This window comes from Cetorhinus maximus, chromosome 26 (genome assembly GCF_964194155.1).
Source record: "Cetorhinus maximus chromosome 26, sCetMax3.hap1.1, whole genome shotgun sequence".
In the NCBI taxonomy this organism is placed as follows: Eukaryota; Metazoa; Chordata; class Chondrichthyes; order Lamniformes; family Cetorhinidae; genus Cetorhinus; species Cetorhinus maximus.
In genome coordinates this window covers 15,291,035-15,313,064 of record NC_135904.1, presented here as the reverse complement: position 1 = coordinate 15,313,064, position 22,030 = coordinate 15,291,035, and the positions used below count along the sequence as shown (strand labels likewise).

General features: G+C 43.6%; 1 protein-coding gene across 2 annotated transcripts in view; it reads right to left on the bottom strand.

The window, feature by feature from the left end:
* LOC144668313 (AP-3 complex subunit sigma-2) overlaps positions 1-15,787 on the bottom strand; it is a 54,434-nt gene extending 38,647 nt beyond the window's left edge. The window contains exons 1-3 of one of the 2 annotated variants that reach the window (XM_078530195.1): positions 15,590-15,787; positions 8,118-8,209; positions 3,403-3,514 (exon numbers count right to left, since the gene is read on the bottom strand). In XM_078530195.1, coding sequence (XP_078386321.1) covers positions 3,403-3,514; positions 8,118-8,209; positions 15,590-15,658 — 273 coding nt within the window. In that variant the 5' untranslated portion in view covers positions 15,659-15,787. The remainder of the gene's footprint in view (positions 1-3,402; positions 3,515-8,117; positions 8,210-15,589) is intronic. The other variant, XM_078530196.1, reaches the window with a different exon arrangement.
* Between the last annotated feature and the right edge of the window lie 6,243 nt (positions 15,788-22,030).

Sequence of the window (22,030 nt, the reverse complement as noted above, 5' to 3'; positions counted from 1 at the left end):
ACTCGTCTGTGAGACAGCTCTCCCAATTTTGGCACTAGCCCCCAGATGTTAGTAAAGAGGACTTGGCGGGGTCGACAGTGCTGAGCTAGCCGGTGCAGTTTCTGGTGCCTAAGTCCAGGTGGTCCACCCGGTTTCATTCTTTTTTTGTGACTTTGTAGCGATTTTGATACAACTGAGTGGCTTGCTAGGCCATTTCAGAGGGCATTTAAGAGTCAACCACATTGCTGTGGATCTGGAGTCACGTGTAGGTAAGGTAAGGACGACAGATTTCCTTCCCTAAAGGACATTAGTGAACCGGATGGGTTTTTACAACAATCGACAACGGTTTCACGGCCATCATTACGCTTTTAATTCCAGATTTTTACTGAATTCAAATTCCACCATCTGCCATGGCGGGAGCATTACCCTGGGTCTCTGGATCACTAGGCCAGCGACAATACCACTATGTCATCACCTCCCCCTATTTATTTTGCTACACCAAGTCACTGAGTTGGGCATAAAATTAGACAGAAGGCCAGATCACTGGGAGCAAATTTATGTTCCAAAGATTGCACTCAGAAGAAAGAGAGCTGATAAACGATTTGATGACAAGTTTAATACCAAAAATTCAGTGGTAAATAGTATAGATCCGGCCACACTGAATGGTGCAATTAAAAATCTTTTAAAAAGCAACTCTCCAGGAAGGAAACATCAATCTTCAGTTACAGGGAGATCAGATAATGACAATTTACCTGAAGGATATAGTGAATGAATTAGAGAATCATGAAAAAATAATCAATGAATTTAATCAGGGAAGACCATACTGTCTTGGTAGAAGCAGCTCAAAATGATGTGGGTGTTATGTTATGGGCCCTGGCTCGTGGAACAAACCCGAGAGAATATGAGACAAATACATGGGGCGAAGTCCCCTCATGGATCACTAATGGTCATTTAACTTCTTTGTCGTCAAGTATAACAATAGCATCACAGCCTGTCAACTCAGGGGATCGGTTCAGTCTTATCCTGTCCAGGCTAAATGTGAAACTATTAAATGGACTATAATCGGTTTAATTCTGTATCTATCACTGCTGACAGGTGAGATTAAACCAATGCCAATATATCAGGTGGTAAACATAGGATTGATTTGGGACAGCAGTCATATACAATATTACGACACGTATAAATGATGCATTGGGAACTCGGCTGGAAGGGTGTAACATGTAGAGAGAAGTGACTGTGTGCCTGTATGAAATAAGGGGCCAGCCCAAAGTAACATGCAGGCTTGTTTAGACACAAGTAAATTGCACCATGGAGCTGTTAGAGCTGACCTAAAGCCAACACAAACTTCATATGTAGAGAAGAGGAATACTGTGGTTCCACCAACAAAAATGGAAGATAATCATGGATGCGAAAATCCATGTCCTGTTCCTGAAACAACCTTTTGTTTTACCCCAAAAACACCTGTCAGGATGGGTGACCAAGGAATGATGAATATTATCATCGCAATATCACAGAAATTAGTGTAAGAGATAGAATGAAAGGACAATTATGGGAGTATATGGAAAGATTTGGTTGTAAGTTCCCACAGCTGTCCAAACAACTGAAAGAATTAAGAGAGAGCATTGCTAAATCCCAGTAAGTGTATTTCTGCTTGCAGCAACATAATGAGTCCATTGATAAAAAGGCTGATGATATCAAGATTACCACATGGTGGGAGAATTTATGGAATTAGGGCATGAATGAAGGGAAGGGTAGGGAGGGCATGAGCGGGAAAGAAATCTGGGTGATTTTGTTCTCCTGCTTGATCCAAGAACACAGACTAATCGCTGTCACTGACTGAGATCAGCTGCAGCGGCATGGACTAAACTCTTGAATTTTGGCCCTCCCAGTTCTCTACGGTTTAGCAGCTTCCCAATTTTGCATAATCACTTGAGCCAGTGTAAAATCTCTTAGATAGGAAACTCAGGAAAGTTACAATGGTGTAACTCTATTTCAATATATAACTGTAAAATAACAAAATAACTACTGACAAGACCATGGAGACAACAGAAGGATACGGAAATGGATATTGAAGAAATAACTGCCTGTTATTCTTCACAATAGCATCATCTTTGAGAATGCTTGTGATAGGTTAGCTACGGAGGGTAGGTGAGGCTGAGGAATATGGGGACAAGATGAAGGTGAGATTTACCAAAATCGAATGGGCTGACTGCATATAAAGGCCTTTGTAGAACAATTCTTATTATCTTCATTAATGCTATATCAATCTAGGTTTGAAAGTGCATTAAACACTAACCCAATAGTACTGCTATCAGGACTAGCTGTTCCCTTGGATCAGGCAAAACTAATCATTAAAGTCATAAAATGAACAATTAAAAGAATGACCGTTGAATCCTTTAAACAGTAAAAGGGACTGATTCATATGCAAATCTTTATTGACCATAAGTGATATAGGGCATGAATATATCACAAGTTGAATCTTTTAACAGCATTCAGTAGTTTCCTTGCAAATATTAGATGTAAAACAGCATACATCTTCCAACATATAGCTAAGGACAGCTGATATATAATACATACCTGGCTACATAGAAAGGCTAATATTTAAGGTCCAGTTTCTAAGCAATTAAGCACACAAGACTATTTTCTGTAACTTGCTCTTCTATTTAATGCCATTTGCATAATCAATGAAAGCCAAATTGCAATAAGGTGAAGTTCACCTTTCGGAGATCACCGAGAGGGCATTGACACAGCTCCTGATCCACATTTCTGAGCTCTTTCTGTCACTCGGACTCTGGCGTCGTCCCTTCATCCCACTATTGGCAGCCAGGACTTCAGCTGCCTAAACCCTGCACTCTAGAATTCCTTCCCTAAAGCCCTTTGCCTCTCTCTCCTACTCTAAAACCATCCTTAAATCCCACCTCTTTGATCAAAACTTCAGATACCACTCACTCCTAATGTCTCCCTCTATGCTCACAGCCCTCAGTGAAGCAGCTTGGGGCATGTTTCTGTGTTAAAGCAGTTATATAAAAGCAACTTGTCTTTCTGCAGATGTGTGAAATGATTTTGCTTTTGGTACCAGTTTGTGACCAGTCTCTACTGACAGCACAGATTCGAAGGCCCAGGTTATACTGTTGACCCTATCTCATTCTCTGGCCAAGGAGTTCAGAGCTCCATTTCTTTAAGAATATTGGTTCCATTTTAAGATAAGTTAATCCAAAGCCTTTCCAATAACATTAAGAAAGCACAAGTTATCTTTTCAAACTTCACTTTGCCCTAGGTGCAGTTACTCTGCAGAGGGCATAAAACCAAACAGAGGTGAGTCTGCCTCCTTCAAGCATTTATTTAGATCTTACTGCTGAGATTCTCCAACAATCCTACAAGACTAATCGACTTATACTGGGAGAATGGAATCTTCCCACAAACCTGTATCAGATCCAGAATTCCCAATTCACTCTCGGATGAGTCAACACAGAACAGGAAGTAGAGGGTAGCGTAATGTCGATATATCAGCTTGTAGTCTGACCCGCCAATCAAACTGGAACAAATAATAAGTAGTTATAGACATTCAAAAGGGAGCAGGACAGATTCCTTAGCGTGAATGACAATTGTGTGTGCAGAGGGCTATATTTCCCAGTCACAGGGTCTCTTGAAACTTGTTTCACTATCTTTGGGAATCAGACAGGAATGTCTCCAAGTTCATTGCTAAATTGGTCTTTGGTATTCTGTGTGTTTTTGTGCCTTCTGGAAACTGCGGGAGATTTGTGTTTGAGGCTGATTACTGCAGGATTTACACCATCGCCTGACAGGACAAACTCAATGGACCAATCAATCTATTCCTGTCCTCCGTTATATCTTAAAAATGAAGTCCAATGAAAAGGTACACAATATGATTCTCCGGCTGAGCTTAACCAGTGTTTTATAAAGGTTTAGGATAACTTTCTCGCTTTTGTTCACTGATGAAGCCCAAGATTCCTTCTTTTGTCTGCACTGGAGTGCTACTTTTGGTTGCATTAGTGCTTCGGTTGGAGTTTGGTGAGAGAGGGGCTTTTAAGGGTTCATTCCTATCTAAAGTCTAATCTTTCTTTAACTTAACAACTAACTAAAAGTTGTTCTTTGGGTTGGGTGAAGGTGAGTCTTAGTCCAGCTTTAAAATAGGGGTTATACAGGCTCTGCTTGCAGCTGTAAATTAGTTAACTGGCTTAAACAGGTTTTCAGAAACTAGATTCAGGCAGCATAAAAGCAAGCTATCCACAGTGCTGCTTTTGTCTGCACTTGAGTGCTTCAGTTGGAGTTGGGTGAGTGAGGGAGTTCAGTGAAGAGGGAAGGAGGTGATCCTTTCATTTTCTACCTTTCCTCAGTAAGAAGAGTGGAGGCCTTGGTAAGTAGGGCCAGGTAAGTATTTCTTCTGTCCTTAATATTCTCTAAACTATAGGAAGTAAAAGTAAAGGGAGTAATTTAAGGGTGGGTCATGGCAGGGCAGCTTGGCCAAGTGGAATACTACTGGGGGAGATGGTTTCTCATAGGAATGCAGCAAGAGTCAAGTCCATGGCATCACGAGTGGCTCAACTGCATGGAGTGGGAGAGCAACAGTGATAGGGGATTCTATCATAAGTGGAACAGATAGACGTTTCTGCAGCCACAGACATGACACCAGGATGGTATGTTGCCTCCCTGGTATCAGGGATGTCACTGATTGGCTGCAGGATATTCTGAAGGGGGAGGGTGATAATCCAGAGGTTGTGGTGCATATCAATACCAACGACATAGCTAAAAAGAGAAATGAGGTCCTGAAAGCAGAATATAGGGAGCTAGGAAATAAATTAAAATGCAGGACCTCAAAGGCAGTAATCTCAGGATTAGTCCCAGTCCCAGTGCCACGTGCTAGTGAGATTAGGAACAGGAGATTAGGCCAGATGAATGTTTGGCTAGACAGATGGTGTGGGAGGGAGGGATTTCTGCTTGAGGCATTGGGATTGATTCTGGGGAAGACGGGACCTGTACAAGCTGGATGGGTTGCACCCCCCAGCAGGACCAGGACCAATATCCTCACAGGGGTATTTGCTGGTACTGTGGGGAGGATTTAAACTAGATTGGCAGAGCAACAGGAACTTGAGCAGGGAAACACAAGAGAGGGAAACAAAGATAGGAATGAAAGGCAGAAATGTAGAAAGCAAAAGTGGAAGGCAGAGGAAACAAGGGCTAGCAGAAAATAGAGCCATAGTACAAAAAAAGTGTAAAAATGTTAAAAAGACAAATTGAAAGACACTGTATCTGAATGCACAGAGCATTTGCAAAAGGTAGACAAATTAACAGCGCAAATAGATGTAAATCGGTACGATATGATTGCAATTATGGAGACATGGCTGCAGGATGACCAAGGCTGGGAACTGAATATCCAAGGGTACTCGATGTTTAGGATGGACAGGCAAAAAGGAGGTGGGGTGGCATTGTTAGCTAAGGATGAAATCAGTGCGATAATGAGAGAGGATATTGACTCAGAAAATCTAGATGTAGAATCGCTCTGGGTGCAGCTAAGAAGCAACAATCTTAGGATCACAGAATCTTAACAGCACAGGAGGCCATTCCGCCCATCATGTCTGTACCAGCTCTACAAATGAGCATGATGACCTAGTGCCATTGCCCTGCCTTTTCCTCGTACCCTTGCACATTGATTCTATTCAAATAATCATCTAATGCCCTCTTGAATGCCTCAATCGAACCTGCCTCCACCACATTTCCAGGCAGTGCATTCCAGACCCAAGCCACTCATCGTGAAAACGTTTTTTCTCACAGGCCGGAAACTGTGGATAAAGGGGACTCGGTGGATGTGCTGAACTTAGATTTCCACAAGGCATTTGATAAAGTGCCACATCAAAGGTTATTACAGAAAATAAATGCTCATGGCATAAGGGATAAAATATTGGCATCAATAGAAGATTGGCTAGCTAACATAACATCACAAATAGGTCTTTTTCTGGTTGACAGGATGTGACCTGTGGTGTACCACAGGGATCAGTGCCGGGGCCTCAACTTTTTTACCATTTATATAAATGACTTGGATGAAAGGACTGAAAGAATGGTTGCTAAATTTGCTGACGACACAAAGATAGGTCATTACAGCCTTGGTTCAAACATGGACAAAAGAGCTGAACTCCAGAAGTGAGGTGAAGTGAGAGTGACTTCCTTTGACATCAAGGCATGGTTTGACCGAGTATGGCATCAAGGAGCCCTAGCAAAACTGGTGTCAATGGGTATCAGGGGGAAAACTCTCCGCTGGTTGAAGTCATCCCCAGCATAGAGGAAGATGACTGTGGTTGTCGGAGGTCAATCATCTCAGTTTCGGGACATCACTGCAGGAGTTCCTCAGGTTAGTGTCCTAGGCCCAAATACCTTCAGCTGCTTCATCAATGACCTTCCTTCCATCATAAGGTCAGAAGTGGGGATGTTTGCTGATGATTGCACAATGTTCAGCACCATTTGTGGCTCCTCAGATACTGAAGCAGTCCATGTCCAAATGCAGCAAGACCTGGACAATATCCAGGCTTGGGCTGACAAGTAGCAAGTAACATGCAGGCCACACAAATGCCAGGCAATGACCATCTCCAACATGAGAGAATCTAACCATCGCCTCTTTATATTCAATGGCATTACCATCATTGAATCCCCCACTATCAACATCCTAGGGGTTACCATTGATCAGGAACTGCACTGGACTAGCCATATAAATACTGTGGCTACAAGGGCAGGTCAGAGGCTGGGAATCCTACAGCGAGTAATTCACCTCCTGACTCCCCAAAGCCTGTCCACTATCTACAAGGCACAAGTCAGGAGTGTGATGGAATACTCTCCACTTGCCTAGATGAGTACAGCTCCAACAACACTCAAGAAGCTTGACACCATCCAGGACAAAGCAGCCCAGTTGATTAACACCACATCCACAAACATTCATTCCCTCCACCACCGACGCACAGTAGCAGCAGTGTGTACCATCAACAAGATGCACTGCAGGAACTCACCAAGGCTCCTTAGGCAGCACCTTCCAAACCCATGAATACTACCATCTAGAAGGACAAGGGCAGCTGACACATGGGAACACCACCACCTGCAAGTTCCCCTCCAAGGCACTCACCATCCTGACTTGGAAATATATCACTGTTTCCTCACTGTCGCTGGGTCAAAATCCTAGAACTCTCTCCCTAACAGCACTGTGGGTTCACCTACAGCACATGTATTGAGCAGTTCCAGAAGGCAGCTCACCATCACCTTCTCAAGAGCAATTAAGGATGGGCAATAAATGCTGGCCTAGCCAGCGACACCCACAGCCCATGAATATACACATAACAAAGGTGTCTCTAATCGTACACCTCCAGGTGTCTCTGTTCCTGCATCCACTTTAAAACTGGACCAATTAGTTCATATTGCCTCTCTTAATTCCTCCTTCCAAATGCATCACTTCACACTTCTCTGCCTTAAATTTCTTCTTTCGATTTTACTACTGTGTCTATATAAACCTTCCTAATTTCATTGAATGAATTATACGTGGGCTGGTTTGGGGTTTGGGGCAATAACTGTATATGGAAATGTTGCAAACAGCAATATCATACAATTATTTCCTGGCAAATCACATGATTTGATTTGATGATTTTATTGAATAAAATAATTAGTAAATTCAATACCATCTTACATAGGCTTACTTCCACAACAACATCTGGATGTTGAATTAACACTTACTGTTCAAATTATATGATTGTTAACTAGATTAATGACTACACTTAGCTGATACTAATTCAGCTTCATGACAATCAGTGGTATAAATGTCAAGATACATTAGTCTGCCAACCTAAATGTGATCCATGTATTCCTACTGTTCTCAGTTTGTTAACCAATCCTCAATCCAAGCTAATATATTAGTCCCAATCTCATGAGCTCTAATCTTGTTTTAACAACCTTTGTGGAACCTTACTGAGCACTTTATGAAAATCCAAGTGAACTATATCCACTGATACCCACCCTGCTAGCCACATCCTCAAACATTTCGAATAGACTGTTAAAGCTGAGCCTCATCCACAGGAGCTGGGCTACAACATAATATCCAGACTGTCACCATCTGGGAATCTCACCACAATCTGCCCACTCACCTGCCACCTTCCAAAAAATTGCAGACATTTTCATCTCGCCTGGACACCAGATGGAAAGTCTCTCGGATGATCTGCTGTTGCATGTCCTCTGACTGAAGTTTCAAAACAAACACAGAACAGTTTTCAGAGTGACGCTGGAGGTGTGGCAGCTGCTGCGACAGGTGCCCAATGCAACACACAAAGCATCAATCCTTACAATTCAGCAGCTAGCATGTAAAGTCTTAAAATCAAGAAGTGAAAAGACCAGAAATAAACAGAAGATGCTCCATGCAGCTTCTCAAAACAATAATTCACATTGTCAGGGATACAATTACATTGATGACTGAACTGGCTTTGAAGTTACTTTATTAAGAGTCCCAGAGAGGGACTCCAACAACCAGTCTCTTGTACATCCTAGAGGTGGGGGATATTATAAATTACTAAATACAGGGAGATCTTTAAACACGTTATAAATATCAGAGAGGGAATATAAAGACAGATTCCATAGCTGAAAGTTTCCAGGGAACCCAGCTTGGAATGAAAGGCTGCAGGATCCCCGATTTCAACCTTTCTTTCAATTTATTAGAGTATTAATTTGGAACAAAGATTACTGACAGTTAGAAAAAAATGAGTTCATAACTGAAACTCTTTAAGGATTTGTGAATCACAAAATCAGGTTTGACTAACTTGATTGAAACTTTTGATGAATTATGGAGACGGTTGGTGAGGTGTGTGTTTGATGTGAACTAGGGCTTTGATAAGGTAATGCAGCATCAACTTCAGCAGCATTAAAATGAGAGGAAAGAGCAATGTAGACACAAAATTGGACAAGGGTCAGTGTGCAGTGGTAATGTTATTTTACACACTGGAGGTGAGTATACCGTGGTGTTCCCCAGGGCTCGGTATTGGGACCACTGCTCTTTTTGATGTATATTACTGACTGAAACCTGGATATATCGGGCACAGTTCCAAAGCTTTCAGGTGACATGCAACTCAGAAATGAAAAAAAGTCAGGAGGATAGTCAGGGTGGGGTGGCCAAATCCAGAGTCCCCTGGAAGTCAAGGAGCTTACAAGGGTAAGATAAGGCAGAAAAGGAAAGCTTATGTCAGATACCGACAACTCAATGCTACAGGAAGCTGAGTACAGAAAGAGGAGAGGTGAAATCAAAAAGCAAATTAGCAAAGCAAAGAGAGGGCATGAAAGAATACTGGAGGGGAGGCGTTGGCGTAGTGGTATTGTCACTGGACTAGTAATCCAGAGACCATGGGAAATGCCCCGGGGATCCCCGGGTTCGAATCCAGCCACGCCAGATAGTGGAATTTGAATTCAATAAAAAATCCAAAATTAAAAGCCTAACAATGATCATGAAACCATTGTCGGTCGTCATAAAAACTCATCTGGTTCACTAATGTCCTTTAGGAAATCTGCCGTCCTTACTGTCTGACCTACATGTGGTTCCAGACTCTCAGCAATGTGGTTGACTCTTAAATGGCCTAGCAAGTATCAAAAAGGAATGGAACCGGAAATGAATCCAGAAACGACAACGGCAAACTCAGCCCTGTCGATCCTGCAAAGTCCTCCTTACTAATATCTGGTCTGGGGGCTTGTGTCAAAATTGGGAGAGCTATCTCACAGACTAGTCAAGCAACAGCCTAACAAAGTCATTGTCTGTAAGGTATGATTCCGTGACAATGTCCCAGATACCATTATCACCATCAGACCAAGCAGTGATAAACAGTCAGGAGGGAGTTGCCTTGGGAATGCTCAACATCAACTCCAGAACCCTCAAACTCTCATGGTATCAAGTCAAACATGGGCGAGGAAACCTCCTGCCACATGCCATACCAGTCCTCCCACCATCCCCACCATCCCATTGATGAATCAGCTCCTCCATGTTGAACATCACTTGGAAGAAGCCCTGAGGGTGGAAAGGGCATAGAATGTACTCTGGGTGGGGGACTTCAATGTCCATCACCAAGAGTGGCTCGGTAGCATCACTACAGGCCGAACTGGCTGAGTCCTGGGATAGGTTTCGAACACATCTAGCAACTCAAGACTGGGCATCCATGAGGCGCTGTGGGCCACCAGCAGCAGCAGAATTGTACTCAAACACATTCTGTAACCTCATCGCCCAGCATATCCCCCCACTCTACCATCACCATCAAGCCAGGGGATCAACTCTGGCTCAATGAAGAGTGCAGGAGGGCATGCCAGGAGCAGCACCAGGCATACCTAAAAATGGGGTGTCAACCTAGTGAAGCTATAACACAGGACTACTTGGATGCCAAACAGCATAAGCAGCAAGTGATAGATAGAGCTAAGCGATTCCACAACCAACGGATCAGATCTGAGCTCTGCAGTCCTGCCACATCCAGTCGTGAATGGCAGTGGACAATTAAACAACTAACTGGAGGAGGAGTCTTCACAAATATCCCCATCCTCAATGATGGAGGAGCCCAGCACATTACAGCAAAAGATAAGGTTGAAGCATTTGCTACAATCTTCAGCCAGAAGTGCCAAGTGGATGTTCCATCTCAGCCTCCTCCAGAGCTCCCCAGCATTACAGTTGCCAGTCTTCAGCCAATTCAATTCACTCCTCGTAATATCAAGAAAAGGCTGGAGGCACTGGATATTGCAAAGGCTATGGGCCCTGACAATATTCCAGCAATAGTACTGAAGACTTGTGCTCCAGAACTTGCCGTGCCCCTAGCCAAGCTGTTCCAATACAGCTAGAACACTGGCATCTACTCCGCAATGTGGGAAATTGCCCAGGTATGTCCTCTACACAAAAAGCAGGATAAATCCAACCCGGCCATTTACTGCCTCATCAGCCTACTCTCGGTCATCAGTAAAGTAATGGAAGGGGTCATCAACAGTGCTTTCTAGCGGCAATTGCTTAGCAATAACCTGCTCACTGATGCTCAATTTGGGCTCCGCCAAGGTCACTCAGCTCCTGACCTCATTACAGCCTTGGTTCAACCATGGACAAAACAGCTGAACTCCCGAGGTGGGGTGAGAGTGACTGCCCTTGACATCAAGGCAGCATTTGACTGAGTGTGGCATTAAGGAGCCCTAGCAAAACTGGAGTCAATGAGAATCAGGGGGAAAACTCTCCACTGGTTGGAGTCATACCTAGCACTAAGGAAGATGGTTCTGTTTGTTGGAGATCAGTCATCTGAGCTCCAGGACATCACTGCAGGAGTTCCTCAGGGTAGTGTCCTCGGCCCAACCATCTTCAACTGTTTCATCAATGACCTTACTTCCATCATAAGGTCAGAAGTGAGGATGTTTCACTGATGATTACACATTGTTCAGCACCATTCGAGCCTCCTCAGGTAGTGAAGCAGTCCATGTCCAAATGCAGCAAGACCTGGACAATATCTTGGCTTGGGCTGACAAGTAGCAAGTAACGTTCACACCACACAAGTGCCAGGCAATGACCATATCCAACAAGAGAGAATCTAACCATCGCCCCTTGATATCAATGGCATTACCATCGCTGAATCCCCCACTATCATCACCCTGGGGGTTACCATTGACCAGAAACTGAACTGGACTAGCCACATAGATGCTGTGGCTACAAGGGCAGGTCAAAGGCTAGGAATCCTGTGATGAGTAACTCACCTCCTGACCCCCCAAAGCCTGTCCACCATCTACAAGGCACAAGTCAGGAGTATCATGGAATACTCCACACTTGCCTGGATGAGTACAGCTCCAGCAACTCAAAAAGCTTGACATCATCCAGGACAAAGCAGTCCACTTGACTGGCACCCCATCCACAAACATTCACTCCCTCCACCACCGACGCACAGTAGCAGCAGTGTTACCATCTACAAGATGCACTGCAGGAATTCACCAAGGCTCCTTAGACAGCACCTTCCAAACCCACAACCATCTAGAAGGACAAGGGCAGCATACACATGGGAACAGCGCGACCTGGAAGTTCCTCTCCAAGCTACACACCATCCTGATTGGAAATATATCACCGTTCCTTCACTGTCGCTGGGTCAAAATCCTGGAACTTCCTTCCTAACAGCACTGTGGGTGTACCTACACCACATGGACTGCAGCGGTTCAAGAAGGCAGCTCATCAGCATCTTCTCAAGGGAAATTAGGGATGGGCAATAAATGCTGGCCCAGCCAGCAAAGCCCACATCCCGTGAATGAATGAAAAAAAGCAAAATCAAGAACAACCCAAAGATGTTTGATCAATACATTAAGAGTAAGAGAATAATTAAGAGCAAAGCCCATAAAAGACCAAAAAGGTAACCTGTGTGTGGAGGAGGGGGATGTGGATTCTTAATGAATACTTTGTATCTGTCTTCATAAAAGAGGGGGACGATGCAGATATTGTAGTTAAGGAGGAGTGTGAAGTATTGGATGTGATAAACATAGGGAGAGAGAAAGTATTAGCAACCTTGAAAGTGGATAAATCACCAGGGCTGGAAGAAATGTGCCCCAGGCTGTTAAACTAAGCCAGGGAGGAAATTGCGGAGGGTCTGGCCATCATTTTCCAATCCTCACTGGATACAGGTGAGGTGCCAGAGGATTGGAGGTCTGCTAACGTTGTACTTTTGTTTAAAAAGGGAGCAAGAGATAAACCGAATAATTACAGGCCAGTCAGTCTAACCTCAGTGGTGGGCAAATTATTGGAATCAATTCTGAGACACAGAATAAACTGTTGCTTAGAAAGGCACAGATTAATCAAGTACAGTCAGCATGGATTTGTTAAGGGAAGATTGTGTTTGACTAACTTGGTTGAATTCTTTGAGAACAAGGAGGATTGATGAGGGTAGTGCAGTTGATGTGGTCTACATGGATTTTAGCAAGGCTTTTAACAAGGTCCCACATGGCAGACTGATAAAAAAATAAAAGCCCATGGGATCCAAGGGAATGTAGCAAGTTGGATACAAAATTACCTCACTGGCAAGAAACAAAGGGTAATTTTTGACGGGGGTTTTTCTGACAGGAAGGCTGTTTCCAGTGGGATTCTGCAGGGTTCAGCACTGGGTGCTCTGCTTTTTCTGGTATATATTAATGATTTTGATGTAAATGTAGGGGGGGATGATCAAGAAGTTTGCAGATGACAAAACTTGGCTCTGTGGTTGAAAACGAGGAGGATTGCTGTAGGCTGCAGGAAGATATCAATGGACTGGTCAGGTGCGCAGAAAAATGACAAATGGAATTCAACCCAGAGAAATGTGAAATGGTACATTTGGGGAGGTCAAACAAGGCAATGATTACACAATAAATGGGGGAATACGGAGAGGTGTAGAGGAAGTGAGGGACCTCAGAGCAAATGTCCACAGATCCCTGAAGTGATAAGGTGGTTAAGAAAACCTATGGAATCCTTTCTTTTATTAGCTGAGGTATAGGATATAAGAGCAGGGAGGTTATGCTGGAACTATATAAAACATTAGTTAGGCCATAACTTGAGTACTGTGTGCAGTTTTGGTAACCTCATTACAGAAAGGATGGAATCGCACTAGAGAGGGTTTGGAGGAGATTTACGAGGATGCTGCCAGGGCTGGAAAATTGCAGCTATGAGGAAAGATTGGATAGACTGAGGTTGTTCTCCTTGGAACAGAGGAGGCTGAGGGGAGATTTGATTGAGATGTGCAAAATTGTGAGGGTCCTAGATAGAATGGATGGGAAGGGCCTATTTACTTTAGCAGAGAGGTCAGTGATTAGGGGTCATAGATTTAAAGTGATTGGTAGAAAGGTAAGAGGGGAGGTGAGGAAAACATTTTTCACCCAGAGGGTTGAGAGAGTCTGAAACTCTCTGCCTGAAAGGGTAATAGAGGCAGAAACCCTCAAATCATTTAAAGGGTGTCTGGACATGTACCTCAAATGCTATAACCTGCAGGGCTATGGACCAAATGCTGGAAAGGGGATTAGGCTGGGAGGCTCGTTTTTCAACCGGTGCAAACACAATGGGCCGAGTGGCCTCTTTCTGTGCCGTAAACTTTCTATAATTCTATGATAGTAAAAGACTTCAGGAAGACACAGACAGATTTGTGAAATGGGCAGACACTTGGCAGATGAAATTTAATGCATAGAAGTGTGAAGGGTTACATTTTGGAAAGAAGAATAAACAAAAGCAACATAAGCTACATGGTGGGGATACATGTCCACAATCTTTGAAGGTGGCAAGTTGAAAAGGTTGCTATAAAACGTGATCCTCGGCTTTGTTAATAGAGGAATAGAGTATAAAAGGAAGTTATGTTGCACATTTATAAAACAGTAGTTGGACCTTAGCTAGATTCTGGGCATCGCACTTTCAGGAGAATATCAAGAGGGTGCCAAGATTTACTAGAATGACGCAAGCATGACCCAGATCCCCCTGTCGCTTGCCATTTCAACACTCCACCCTGCTCTCATGCCCACATGTCCGTCCTTGGCCTGCTGCATTGTTCCAGTGAAGCTCAACGCAAACTGGAGGAACAGCACCTCATCTTCCCGTTAGGCACTTTACAGCCTTCCGGACTGAATATTGAGTTCAACAATTTTAGATCATGAACTCTCTCCTCCATCCCCACCCCCTTTCCAATCCCCCTTTTTTCCAATAATTTATATAGATTTTTCTTTTCCCACCTATTTCCATTATTTTTGAATGTATTTCCATCCATTGTTTTATCTCTACCTTTTAGCCTATTTTGATCCCTTCCCCCCACCCCACCCCCACTAGGGCTATCTGTACCTTTATTATCACATTCCTTAGATAATATCACCACCTTCAACACCTCTTTGTCCTTTTGTCTGTGACATCTTTTGGTTATCTCCACCTATCACTGGCCCTCTATCCAGCTCTACCTGTCCCACCCCCCGCCCCTTAAACCAGCTTATATTTCACCTCTTTTCTATTTTTCCTTAGTTCTGTTGAAGGGTCATACGGACTCGAAACGTTAACTGTGTTCCTCTCCACAGATGCTGTCAGACCTGCTGAGTTTCTCCAGGTATTTTTGTTTTTGTTTTGTTACTAGAATGGTACCTGGGATGAGGGAATTTTATTCTGTGGAGAGGCTGGTAAAGTTGGTTTTGTTTTCTTTAGAGCAGAAAAGATTAAAGGAAATTTTGATCAGTATGTTCAAGTCCTGAGGGGTTTTGATAGTTTCTCCTGATTTACTCTGTTTCTGGTGACAGGAGAGTCGGTGACCAGAGGGAGACAGATTGAAGAGAATCGGTAAAAGCAGCAGAGGGGGAGGTGAGGAGAATGTTTTTTTACACGGTGACCCTTATTGATTCAATAATAACTTTCAAAGGTAATTGGATAAATACTTGAAGGGAATATATTTGGCAGGGCGATGGGGAAAGAGCTGGCACAGGCACGAGGGGCCGAATGGCCTCCTCCTGTTTGATTCAATGTTTCAGGTGCAAGAATTTGGAGATTTTCAACAAATTATAAGTAAAGACATTTTGGGAAAAACCCGTTTTTGTTGACATTTCTCTCCCAGGAGTCGACGGGAATCAGGCCCCGGGCTCGGGTACTCACGAAATGCTGGTAGAAGCGGCTAAGCCGCGGCTTCCCATGATTGTTAAAGACCAGGATCGCCTTAATCATCCTGCCGCCCGCCCTGTGCACCTCCGCTTCCGGTCCCCCGCCCGGTGCACCTCCGCTTCCGGTCCCCCGCCCGGTGCACCTCCGCTTCCGGTCCCCCGCCCGGTGCACCTCCGCTTCCGGTCCCCCGCCCGGTGCACCGCCGCTTCTGGTCCCCCGCCCGCCCGGTGCAGCTTTGCTTCCGGTGGAACAACAACACTGATTCAGAAATAAAAACAGAAAAAGCTAGAAAAAATCAGCAGGTCTGACAGCATCTGCGGAGAGGGACACAGTTGAGTTGATTCCAGTCCGAATGACTCGTCTGGACCCAGAAAAAATTATTAATTTTGCTTCCAATCTCCACCCCTCCATCATTTTCACGTGGTCCATCTCTGACACTTCCCTTCCTTGACCTCTCTGCCTCAATTTCTGGTGATAGACTGTCCACCAATATCCATTACAAGCTACTGACTCCCTCAGCCACCTCGACTACAGCTCCTCACACCCCGCTTCCTGTAAGGACTCCATCCCATTCTCTCAGTTCCTTCGCCTCCGTCGCATCTGTTCTGATGATGCCACCTTCAAAAACAGTTCCTCTGATATGTCCTCCTTCTTCCTTAACCGAGGTTTTCCACCCACGATCGTTGACAGGGCCCTCAACCGTGTCTGGCCCATCTCCCGCGCATCCACCCTCACACCTTCCTCTCCCTCCCAGAACCATGATAGGGTCCCCCTTGTCCTCACTTATCACCCCACCAGCCTCCGCATTCAAAGGATCATCCTCCGCCACTCCAGCCAACTCGAGCATGATGCCACCACCAAACACATCTTCCCTTCACCCCCCCACCCCGGCGGCATTCCGCAGGGATCGTTCCCTCTGGGACACCCTGGTCCACTCCTCCATCACCCCCTACACCTCAACCCCCTCCCACAGCACCTTCCCATGCAACCACAGAAGGTGCAACACCTGCCCCTTTACTTCCCCTCTCCTCATCGTCCAAGGGCCCAAACACTCCTTTCAAATGAAGCAGCATTTCACTTGCACTTCCCTCAATTTAGTCTACTGCATTCGCTGCTCCCAATGTGGTCTCCTCTACATTGGAGAGACAAAACGCAGACTGGGTGACCGCTTTGCGGAACACCTTCGGTCTGTCTGCAAGCATGACCCAGACCTCCCTGTCGCTTGCCATTTCAACACTCCACCCTGCTCTCATGCCCACATGTCCGTCCTTGGCCTGCTGCATTGTTCCAGTGAAGCTCAACGCAAACTGGAGGAACAGCACCTCATCTTCCAACTAGGCACTTTACAGCCTTCCGGACTGAATATTGAGTTCAACAATTTTAGATCATGAACTCTCTCCTCCATCCCCACCCCCTTTCCGATCCCCCTTTTTTCCAATAATTTATATAGATTTTTCTTTTCCCACCTATTTCCATTATTTTTAAATGTATTTCCATCCATTGTTTTATCTCTGCCTTTTAGCCTATTTTGATCCCTTCACCCCACTCCACCCCCACTAGGGCTATCTGTACCTTTATTATCACATTCCTTAGATAATATCACAACGTTCAACACCTCTTTGTCCTTTTGTCTATGACATCTTTTGGTTATCTCCACCTATCACTGGCCCTCTATCCAGCTCTACTTGTCCCACCCCCCCTTAAACCAGCTTATATTTCACCTCTCTTCTATTTTTCCTTAGTTCTGTTGAAGATCATACGGACTCGAAACGTTAACTGTGTTCCTCTCCGCAGATGCTGTCAGACCTGCTGAGTTTTTCCAGGTATTTTTATTTTTGTTTTTGTTTTAGATTTCCAGCATCCGCAGTTTTTGCTTTTATCTTATTATTTTGACCCTTCATCATATTAGTCAGAAACGGTTTTCAATAACTCTTATTTTAGAAATGAATTGTGAAGTTTTGTTTACCCAAATCAACAACATTTTCATGGAAGTTAAAGTAAGTTGAAAAAAATCCTTCACAATTGTAGCTTTGGGAAATGTTGGACTGTAGCTTTAAGATAACCTTGTGTTGTAAGATCACATGATCTGTGTAAATCAACGCGTTAACAATGCGGGGAATCTCTCGGAGAGAGTTCTTCTTCAGTTATGGAGTTTAATGAATGTGTGTTGTTGCTGCTGCTGTCTTATAAATAAAGCCAAATGTTTCCATGGGTAAAAGTTGTCTGAAGTCAGCTCTATAACAAACTGGCGACGAGGATTAATCAAGAGTCGGTGCTGTACCTCGCCCAGCGATTGTGAGTATCTAAGCTTGTTAAAAATTACAGAAGATAGACTCCTCCCAAATGCTAGTTTGGCAGAATCGATCCCTTTGAGCCAGCCACAGACTATTGATCTCAGTATATAGAACATCTTGCATTCTTCTTTCAAGCGAACAAAATCACAGGGGAGAAGAAAAGGACAGCGATCTTCCTGAGTATTTGTGAGAGCAAAACCTACAGTTTGATTCGAAGTTTGATGGCCCCCAGTGCCCCAGATTCAAAAACTTTCAGTGAATTAGTAGGACCTCGTTAAGGGACACTTTCAACCCAAGCCCTCAGTCACAATGCAGAGATTCAGGTTCAATTCATGGAATAGAGCCCTGGGTGGCGAAATTCAAACAACTTATAGAATATTGTGATTTTGGCGAAACCCTGACTGACAGGCTCAGAGATCGTTTAGTATGTGGCGTGCAGGAAGACACTATTCAGCGAAGATTGCTGGCTGAATTAAATCTTGATTTTAAGGAAGCATTAGAAATAGTGCTGGCGATGGAAAGCGCTGTAAGGGATTCACACGCAATCCAAGGGGCACAAAACAGCACCATACTCCAAATCGGGCGGGAACAGTCAGCTGAAAGTGGCGTGAAAAGCCGGGACTCCGCTGTGAAGTGGGAAACAGCCCCCGCTAACCGAAAAATGAGAGGAAACAGCTTAGCACCTAAATCAAAAAATAACTTTCAGCGAGGTAGAAGCAATCACCTTCTAGCAATTGGCAATTTAAAAAAGTAGAATGTTATTTTTGTCACAGAAAATGAGAATGTAATGAGACAGTGCAAAGCGAGATTTAAAGAGGCCTCCCAAACAACAGAGTCCAATGAAGTCTACAGTGTAGAAGAACCAGAAACAGTCAATTCTGACATTTATTCATTATTCAACATGTAAGTTAGGAAGACAGAGCCAATATTTGATACAGTACAAGTGAATGGTAAACCATTAAAAATGGAAGTGGACATGGGAGCCTTCCACCACTGTATTAGAACACACTTTCAGATACCCAAATAAAGGTGATTAACAATTAAACTTGGAACAAACATCTGCCAAGTTGAAAACGTACACAGATAAAGAAATCCAAGTAAAAAGTATCACCAAAGCAACTGTTCATTATAGACACCAAATTGGCCAGTGAGATTTCGAAAGGAAGCTGGAAGAGTTCCTGAGTGGGAAAAGGAACAAGGCAAGGTACTTCAGAAAGAGCCTGGAGAGTCCAAGGACTGCAACTGGATGAAAAACGAGTGTGTAAACATTCAGCAACCTGAAGAAATCAAGACTATCGACGACATGGAAGAACAGAAGAAACTCAAGGAGACTCTGCTGAATGACACAGAGTTCAAGATGAAGTGAGTAACCTTCACAAAGAAAAGGAAAACCTGTTGAAAGACACACTACAAGATTCTCTCAGGTCAAAGTTTGTACCTCTGGATAAGTATGAAGAGAAACAGGAAGAATTTAACATCACTGAACAAACTGAAGAACTAGTTGGCAGAGGAGATGTTCAATGTTCAAGGCTCCAGGAGGAAGCCAACAGATACAAGAAAGAGACAGAAGAGCTGATGAATGGAGTTAAAGAGGCAAGCAGATAGTGAAGTCTTAGGTGACTCAGCTACAGAACTAAGACAAGCTGAGATTGCATCTGAGAGAAGTCTGGCCGACAGTGAAGTCAAAAAGAAGACTGAGACTAAATTCTGTGGTAAAAAGGTGACACATAGAAAGAAGATGCAGAATTCCTGATGAGGAGCTGTCTTTGAACAAGACTAAGCCTGATACTTCCCGATTTGGAGGGGAGGGTGGAGAAAAGTCAAGGGAGCCAAAAAGCAAGTCATAATTTGCCTAGTTGTGAGTGACAATTTACTAAGAAGCAGCATATGTAAAGAATTTCGGTGGAGGACTGAAGTGGTTACCTGGTAAAGTAAGTTCAGCAACCGGACCATTGTCATACCACTTGGAAGTGGAGGGCTGGATCACTCGCCTGTAACCATGACTGAACCACTGGTTCCCGTTGAAGATACTCAATTAAGGCAGACATCCCTGATGTCTCTATCGGAGTGGAAGACGCTGAACTGCAAGTGCCTAATGAGGTACCTGATGTTAATGCGGTTCCAGAGAATGTTTCCTACAAAAGAATCTGAAATGGTGGAGCTACGACATTCCACATGGATCAGGAAACCACCTGGGAGACTGAACTTGTAATTTCATGACCTTTGTAAATATTGTAATGTCATGAGATAAATATCCTTGTAAATACAAAATGTACTGAATAGTTAAAAGGGGGAGGAATGTAATAATTATAGTTTTGGGAAATGTTGGACTGTAGCTTTAAGAATAATCCTGTGCTGTAAGATCACATGATCTGCGTAAGCCAATGAGTTAGCAACACGGGCAACCTCGACAGAGGGAGTACTTCTTAGTTATGGAGTTTGATGAACACGTGTAGTTGCTGCTGCCGTCTTGTAAATAAAACCAAATGTTTCCACTAAGAAAAGCTGTCTGAAGTTCAACTCTATAACAACAAGCAAATGAGCTTTATTCACAACAGAATTAAAAAAAATAAAAATTTCAAAAGAGTTTTTTTCTAGCAGCTGCTATGTCACTCATTTGAAATCATTCTTTAAAAATAATCCATCTTGGGGCGTTATTGCCCATCCCTAGTTGCCCTTGAGAAGGTGGTGGTGATTCTCTCACTGCCCAACTTTAAATGAGTTTAAGTATCAGCTCACAGCCTGAAACTGGAAAACTTTTGACACAAAACAGCAATTCTCATTCAGAAAGTGGATGTGGGAAATTCACACTGGTACAATTGGCGACAGAGGACTTATATCTTTATCTCTTTACATGAGGCAGACAAAGCATGTGCTTATGTCTGTTTCCATGGCTAGTCTTTGCTGGAACAGGTCACTAGTCTGTTGCCAGAGGCTATAGCCTGAGGACACCACTCCAAATCAAGCATGGCTCAGGTGGCTCTCCCACTCTTACTGCCTGCCATTGGTATATCAGAAGGATTTACAAGTTGATACTCAAACTGTTAGGCCACATTATGAACCCACCTTCCTTGGTCATCAAGTCCTAGAGTGGCAGGGACACTACCCACTGCACCACAAGATGAGGTCAGAGAACAGATCGATTAAAAATCTGAAAGTTTTTGATTTCAATCTTCTTATGCATAGGAAAGTTGACCTGGTCAGATTAAAGCTCTGTAGTAATCTATTTTAAAGAAAGTGTAAACTTTTGAAGTACAGAAGTTCTGTTGTTTCAAAAGTAAGAGTTTAGAAAATCATAGAAAGGTTACAACCCATTGTCTACACCAGCTCTGCAAGAGCACCTCAGCTAGTCCCAATGCTCCGAACCCCTGCAAGTTTTCTCTCTTCAGATAATCCAGTCCCCTTTGAATGCCTCGATTGACCCTGCCTCCACCCCGCTCTCAGGCGGTGCATTCCAGACCCTAACTACTCGCTACGTAGAAAAGTTTTTTCTCATGTCGCCTTTGGTTCTTTTGTCATTCAATTTAAATCAGTGTCCTCTGGTTCTTGATCTTTCTGCCGATAGAAAAGTTTCTCCCTATCTACTCTGTTCAGACCCGCCATGATTTTAGATTAGTGGAGGAAATTTTAAACTGGCATCAAGTTGTGCTGAGTTACACCTGGAAATTGGTGAAACATCTCAGCATTGAAGCATGAAAAATAATCTTTGTTACATTTCTTCTGATCCATCTTCCTTCATACCTCAATCCTTCTGCCAACCATTGACCACAGTTTATATAAAATATTGACATGTAGGAATTAACCAGCAGAGTCAGAATTATATATCTGTAAGAAGCATATGTTTAACAGGAGCCAGGAAAGGGTTTCCAATTGGTGCACAAGATTTGTCCTTCAGCCAAAATCAAAAGGTTTTACATGAAAATTGATTCCATGTCAGGATTTCAGCTGAAATGACTTTCATTTTGTTTTCCACCCATTCCATTTTTTAAAGATTCCTTTTGTAATTTTATGCTCTTGGCTCTAATTGTTAATACATACTGCTTACCCTCAGAAAAGGCAGTCAGTCCATTCCCAATGCCTTCAGCAAGTACTAGAAATATACAGGAGAAACCCATGCTTCACCCCTTCAAACACTCATGAA